The sequence below is a fragment of the Mizuhopecten yessoensis genome, unplaced genomic scaffold (assembly GCF_002113885.1).
Source record: "Mizuhopecten yessoensis strain PY_sf001 unplaced genomic scaffold, ASM211388v2 scaffold10621, whole genome shotgun sequence".
NCBI lineage: Eukaryota > Metazoa > Mollusca > Bivalvia > Pectinida > Pectinidae > Mizuhopecten > Mizuhopecten yessoensis.
The window spans coordinates 189,310-196,839 of NW_018408638.1; the positions used below are offsets into that span (position 1 = coordinate 189,310).

At 38.4% G+C, this 7,530-nt stretch overlaps 1 protein-coding gene across 2 annotated transcripts in view; it reads left to right on the top strand.

Annotated features, from left to right (window-relative positions):
• Positions 1 to 7,530, top strand: part of LOC110461486 (proton-coupled folate transporter-like) — a 13,867-nt gene that overhangs the window by 3,532 nt on the left and 2,805 nt on the right. The window contains exons 2-4 of one of the 2 annotated variants that reach the window (XM_021514958.1): positions 693 to 1,574; positions 1,913 to 2,155; positions 2,775 to 2,858. In XM_021514958.1, coding sequence (XP_021370633.1) covers positions 734 to 1,574; positions 1,913 to 2,155; positions 2,775 to 2,858 — 1,168 coding nt within the window. In that variant the 5' untranslated portion in view covers positions 693 to 733. The remainder of the gene's footprint in view (positions 1 to 692; positions 1,575 to 1,912; positions 2,156 to 2,774; positions 2,859 to 7,530) is intronic. The other variant, XM_021514957.1, reaches the window with a different exon arrangement.

A 7,530-nucleotide genomic window follows, 5' to 3' on the forward strand; every position in this document is an offset into this window, starting at 1 on the left:
AAAATGCCCAGGGTGATGATATTTAGTCAGTAGCATACTTGGATCAAGGGCTACCAAGTTTGTTTAAATGTATGACCTTGAATCATATTCAAGGTCACAAGGAGCAAATAAGTTCAAAATATTTAAAGAACATGTTCCGAATAACCAAAACCCTCAGGATGTTGGTATTTAGTCAGTAGCATGCTGGGATCAAGGACTACTATGTTTGTTAAAGTGAATGACTTTGACTTATATTCAAGGTCACAGGGGTCAAATTTGTTTAAAATCTTTAAATGACCTCTTCTGAATAACCATGTGTCCCAGGATGTTGATACTTTGCAAGTTGCATCCTGAGATGAATGGCTATAAAATTTATTCAATATAATGACTTTGTTCGACTTTCAATCACAGGGGTGAAATGTTTTTTAAAAAAAATAACAGGCTCTTTTGAATGAATTTTAATCATGGATACTGATATTTTGCCTGTAGCTTTATTTTAGATCACTTTTAAGGTTTCAAGTGTGAGATTCATACCAGGTGAGCGATGCAGGCCCATTGGGCCTCTTGTGTTTTAATTCTGAGCACGCGTAATCTCCCCCATGGAAATTTCAAAAAGTTGGCAAGTACCGGTATGCTGGTATTCTGTGGCTGGTACACTTGTAAAAGGTAAAATTAAATTATTATTTGTGTTAATTGTAATTTCATCTTTAAAGCAGATCCACATTCCTGGTGAAAGGCAGCTGTAGCAAACACCATGGGAGCGTTTTGTAATCAAGTGACTGGCATGCTTCGTCAGACAACGGTAGAACCCATTCTCTTCCTGTACATGTTTGCTACCTTCCTGGAGTTTCCTGTATCACAGGACCTGATCTACACAAGGGTATGTCTGGAAAAGTTCTCCAATTCAACCTACATATGTGACAATCTCGGCAACAATACACTGAAAGAGGAGGGAGATGTGGTTCAGAAGGAGGCGTCTAGCTGGATAATGTACAACAATGTAGCATACACAGTCCCTGCTGTAATCTCTGTTACCCTGTTTCTGGGTCCCTGGGGGGACCGTTTGGGACGGAAGATCCCGATGATGCTTACAATCATTGGGAACATGCTGTTGACTGTGTGTAACCTGATAGTGTCATCACACACCGACATTTCTATCAAGTATATCCTCATTGGTAAAGTAATCAATGGTATGACTGGGGGATTTATAGGGTTGATGATGTCAGTGTACAGTTACATAGGCCACATCTCTAGTTCTAAGAACAGGACGAGTCGGGTAGGTGTTGCAGAGGCCATGATATTTCTGTCAGGGACAGTGGGAGTGTTAGTATCTGGAATAATCATAGACAAGACAAGCTTTAACTTTGTCTTCTCTTTCATATGTGTGATACAATTTCTGGCATTATTGTACACTGTCTTTGTGCTGGAGAATCTCAGGCCATCACTGGAGCAGACATACACATCAATCTGGTCATACACTAGACTTTTTTGTAAGGATTCTTGGATTTTTGTTTCTAAGCGACGACCACCCAATGTTGTTGTTTACCTGTTTCTGGAGGTCTTTGTCCTAGTGATCCTCATGATCTGTACATCAGGTAAAACTGTCAGGCTTCATTTTACTGTCTTCTTTATTTTTATTTTTCAAAGGATTTGTGAAATATATGACAGACGTAAACCTGAATTTACAAATAAATAACGGACAGATCTAAAGTAAATGCTATAAACCAGTACCAGTATATTTGTAAGAAAACAAAATTTCTAGATCCCATATTTTTCAAGTTGATTTTATTCATTTCAGAAGTCAGATGATCTGACATAACTAATAAGGTATTCCAATGTTTTATAATCATAGATAAAATCACGCTTTAATTGTTGAACAACATTATTTAGGACCAATCATAACAGATTATTTCAACTTTAACCTTATTTTCAGGAGAAAATGATATTCTTCTTCTGTATACAAAACTGCCACAGTTTAATTGGTCACAGATGAGGTATGGGTTTTTCAAAGCTGGGGAAAACTTTGGTCGTGGCCTGGCAGTGCTAACTCTGCTACCTGTGCTGCGATACAAGTTCAACACCCGAGACTCAATCTTAATTCTCTTTGGCTTAGTTTCCAAGGCAACTGGATTACTACTTCTTGGGCTGGCAACACAGACCTGGCAACTGTATCTAGGTAATGAAGAATCCATATAAGTGGATGCTTTAAATGAAAATTATTTCCATATCAAGTTTGTTAAATTTTAGAACAATGATACAATAATACTGTATGTATAGAACATTTAGATAGCATGCTATATAATTTATGGAATTTTAAGACTTTTTTGTTAAAACCAACCATCAATTATGAAATCTCAGCCAATTCACACCTCTTGTAAAAGCCGGTGTATGGGATTTGGCATATCTATTAGCTTATGTAGCAATTGACAAAGTTAAAACACTAAATTGTTTTGGAATTTAAAAAAAAAATGAAAAATATTGCTATACAGTGACATTTCATTTCTGTATTACGATATAATACCATATCTGTGTATTGCTATGTACTGGTTTTCTTATATATTGTGACAGCTCTATTTGTTGATTGTATAAAATACACTATCCAAGTTGACTGAACTGTACACATTAATCAAAATAAGTACTTGTTGTATATAACCTATGTATTATTCATTATGTCCCTCATTTGATATCATGATTATATTTCCAGAATGTCATGGGGATTGTGCCTTATCATATACCTTCTGTTAATTTAATGTAATTAAAGTGATAACAATTATCATTGTCCCGTTTTTGCCCAGTTCCTGTCATCAGTGTGCTTCAGGGTTTCCCATCAGCTGGCCTCCGATCCTCAATGTCAGGACTGGTGGACACTACTGAACAAGGTTGGTCAAATACAATTAAATAAAACTAGTGGAGTTATTGCCTCATTTTATCCAGTCTTTATTTTACAGATCCCTCTGTGTACTGATTAATTGTTTAGACATCAACCCTATCCTAATGCAGTCCATGGTTTTGTACACCCTGTGCAATTTCAACCTCTGTCCTAATTTGTTTCATGTTTTGCAGATCACCTTTGTGAAAAAATAGCCTCTCTCCTAATCTAGTCAAAGTTTTACATATTGCCAGTTAAAGCAATTAGCCACTTCCTAATTAAGACATAATATAAATCCATCAATTATGTGGCACTAACCACTGTCCTAATCTAGTCCACATTTTACAGATTGCATTTTAGTACATATTTAGTCAATGTCCTAATCTAGTCCATGTTACAGATTACCTGAGAGAAGTGTTAGTCACTGTCCTAATCTAGTCTATGTTACAGATTACCTGAGAGAAGTGTCAGTCACTGTCCTAATGTAGGCCGTGTGACAGATTACCTGAGAGGAGTGTTAGTCACTGTCGTAATCTAGTCCATGTTCCAGATTACCTGAGAGAAGTGTTAGTCACTTTCCTAATCTAGTCCATGTTCCAGATTACCTGAGAGCAGAGAAAGTCACTGTCCTAATATAGCTAATCTAGTCCACATGTTACAGATTGCATTTTAGTACATATTTAGTCAATGTCCTAATCTAGTCTATGTTACAGATTACCACAAAACAGAGATAGCCACTGTCCTAATTTATTCCATGTTACAGATTACCTGGGAGCAGAGATAGCCACAGTCCTAATCTAGACCATGGTACAGATTACTTGAGAGCAGAGATAGCCACAGTCCTAATCTAGACCATGGTACAGATTACTTGAGAGCAGAGATAGCCACTGTCCTAATTTATTCCATGTTACAGATTGCATTTTAGTACATATTTAGTCAATGTTCTAATCTAGTCCATGATACAGATTACCTGGGAGCAAAGATATCCACTGTCCTAGTTTAGTTCATGTTACAGAATACCTGAGAGAAGTGTGAGTCACTGTCCTAATATAGCTAATCTAGTCCACATTTTACAGATTGCATTTTAGTACATATTTAGTCAATGTCCTAATCTAGTCTATGTTACAGATTACCACAAAACAGAGATAGCCACTGTCCTAATCTAGACCATGTTACAGATTACCACAAAACAGAGATAGCCACTGTCCTAATCTACTCCATGTTACAGATTCTCCTAATCTAGTCCACATTTTACAGATTGCATTTTAGTACATATTTAGTCAATGTCCTAATCTAGTCTATGTTACAGATTACCACAAAACAGAGATAGCCACTGTCCTAGTCTAGTCCATGTTACATATTACCTGAGAGCAGATATAGCCACTGTGCTAATCTAGTCCATGATACAGATTACCTGAGTGAAGTGTTAGTCACTATCCTAATCTAGTCCACATTTTACAGATTGCATTTTAGTACATATTTAGTCAATGTCCTAATCTAGTCTATGTTACAGATTACCACAAAACAGAGATAAACACTGTCCTAATCTATTCCATATTACCTGAGAGCAGAGAAAGTCACTGTCCTAATAAAGTCCATATTACCTGAGAGCAGATATAGCCACTGTGCTAATCTAGTCCATGATACAGATTACCTGGGAGCAAAGATATCCACTGTCCTAGTTTAGTTCATGTTACAGATTACCACAAAACAGAGATAGCCACTGTGCTAATCTAGTCCATGATACAGATTACCTGGGAGCAAAGATATCCACTGTCCTAGTTTAGTTCATGTTACAGAATACCTGAGAGAAGTGTCAGTCACTGTCCTAATGTAGGCCGTGTGACAGATTACCTGAGAGTAGAGATAGTCACTATCCTTATCAAGTCCATGTTACAGATTCTCCTAATCTAGTCCACATTTTACAGATTGCATTTTAGTACATATTTAGTCAATGTTCTAATCTAGTCCATGATACAGATTACCTGAGCGAAGTGTTAGTCACTGTCCTCATCTAGTCCATGTTAAAGTCACTGTCCTAATCAAGTCCATGGTACAGATTACTTGAGAGCAGAGATAGCCACTGTGCTAATCTAGTCCATGATACAGATTACCTGGGAGCAAAGATATCCACTGTCCTAGTTTAGTTCATGTTACAGATTACCTGGGAGCAAAGATATCCACTGTCCTAGTTTAGTTCATGTTACAGATTACCTGGGAGCAGAGATAGCCACTGTCCTAATTTATTCCATGTTACAGATTTCCTGAGAGCAGAGATAGCCACAGTCCTAATCTAGACCATGTTACAGATTACCTGGAAGCAGAGATAGTCCCTGTCCTAATATAGTCCATGTTATAGCAGATTACCTGAGAGTAGAGATAGTCCCTGTCCTAATATAGTCCATGTTACAGCTTACCCGAGAACAGTGTTAGTCACTCTCCTAATCTAGTCCATGTTACAGATTACCACAAAACAGAGATAACCACTGTCCTAATCTAGTCCATGGTACAGATTACCTGCGAACAGAGATAGTCACTGTCCTAATCTAGTCCATGTTACAGATTACCTGAGAACAGAGATAACCACTGTCCTAATCAAGTCCATGGTACAGATTACCTGAGAGCAGAGATAGTCACTGTCCTAATATAGTCCATGTTACAGATTACCAGAGAACAGAGATAACCACTGTCCTAATCTAGTCCATGGTACAGATTACCTGAGAACAGAGATAGTCACTGTCCTAATCTAGTCCATGTTACAGATTACCTGAGACCAGTGATAGTCACTGTCCTTATCTAGTCCATGTTATAGTCACTGTCCTAATCTAGTCCATGTTACAGATTACCTGAGAGCAGTGTTAGTCACTAGCCTTATCTAGTTCATGTTACAGATTACCTGAGAGAAGTGTTAGTCACTATCCTAATCTAGTCCATGGTACAGATTACCTGAGAGCAGAGATAGCCACTGTGCTAATCTAGTCCATGATACAGATTACCTGAGAACAGAGATAGTCACTGTCCTAATCTAGTCCATGGTACAGGTTACCTGAGAGCAGAGATAGCCACTGTGCTAATAAAGTCCATGTTACAGATTACCTGAGACCAGTGATAGTCACTGTCCTTATCTAGTCCATATTATAGCCACTGTCCTAATCTAGTACATGTTACAGATTACCTGAGGGCAGTGTTAGTCACTAGCCTTATCTAGTTCATGTTACAGATTACCTGAGAGCAGAGATAGTCACTGTCCTAATCAAGTCCATATTACCTGAGAGCAGAGATAGTCACTGTCCTAATCTAGTCCATGGTACAGATTACCTGAGAGCAGAGATAGTCACTGTCCTAATCTAGTCCATGTTACAGATTTCCTGAGAGCAGAGATAGCCACTGTCCTAATCTAGTCCATGTTATAGTCACTGTCCTAATCTAGTCCATGTTACAGATTACCTGAGAGCAGAGATAGCCACTGTGCTAATCTAGTCCATGTTACAGATTACCTGAGAGCAGTGTTAGTCACTATACTAATCTAGTTCATGTTACAGATTACCTGAGAGAAGTGTTAGTCACTATCCTAATCTAGTCCATGGTACAGATTACCTGAGAGCAGAGATAGTCACTGTCCTAATCTAGTCCATGATACAGATTACCTGAGAACAGAGATAGTCACTGTCCTAATCTAGTCCATGTTACAGATTACCTGTGAGCGGAGATAGCCACTGTGCTAATAAAGTCCATGTTAAAGATTACCTGAGAACAGAGATAGTCACTGTCCTAGTCTAGTCCATGTTACAGATTACCTGAGAGCAGTGTTAGTCACTAGCCTTATCTAGTTCATGTTACAGATTACATGAGAGTAGAGATAGTCCCTGTCCTAATATAGTCCATGTTATAGTCACTGTCCTATTCTAGTCCATGTTAAAGTCATTGTCCTAATCTAGTCAATGTAACAGATTACCTGAGAGCAGAGATAGCCACTGTGCTAATCTAGTCCATGTAACAGATTACCTGAGAGCAGAGATAGTCACTGTCCTAATCTAGTCCCACGTTACAGATTACCTGAGAGCAGAGATAGTCACTGTCCTAATCTAGTCCATGTTAAAGTCAATGTCCTAATCTAGTCTATGTTACAGATTACCTGAGAGCAGAGATAGCCACTGTCCTAATCTAGTCCATGTTAAAGTCACTGTCCTAATCTAGTCCATGTTACAGATTACCTGAGAGCAGTTTTAGTCACTATCCTTATCTAGTGCATGTTACAGATTACCTGAGAGCAGAGATAGTCACTGTCCTAGTCTAGTCCATGTTACAGATTACCTGAGAGCAGAGAAAGTCACTGTCCTAATCTAGTCCATGGTACAGATTACCTGAGAGCAGAGATAGTCACTGTCCTAATCTAGTCCATGGTACAGATTACCTGAGAGCAGAGATAGTCACTGTCCTAATCTAGTCCATGTTAAAGTCACTGTCCTAATCTAGTCCATGTAACAGATTACCTGAGAGCAGTGTTAGTCACTATCCTTATCTAATCCATGTTACAGATTACCTGAGAGCAGAGATAGCTACTGTTCTAATCTAGTCCATGTTACAGATTACCTGAGAGCAGAGATAGTCACTGTCCTAATCTAGTCCATGGTACAGATTACCTGAGAGCAGAGATAGTCACTGTCCTAATCTAGTCCATG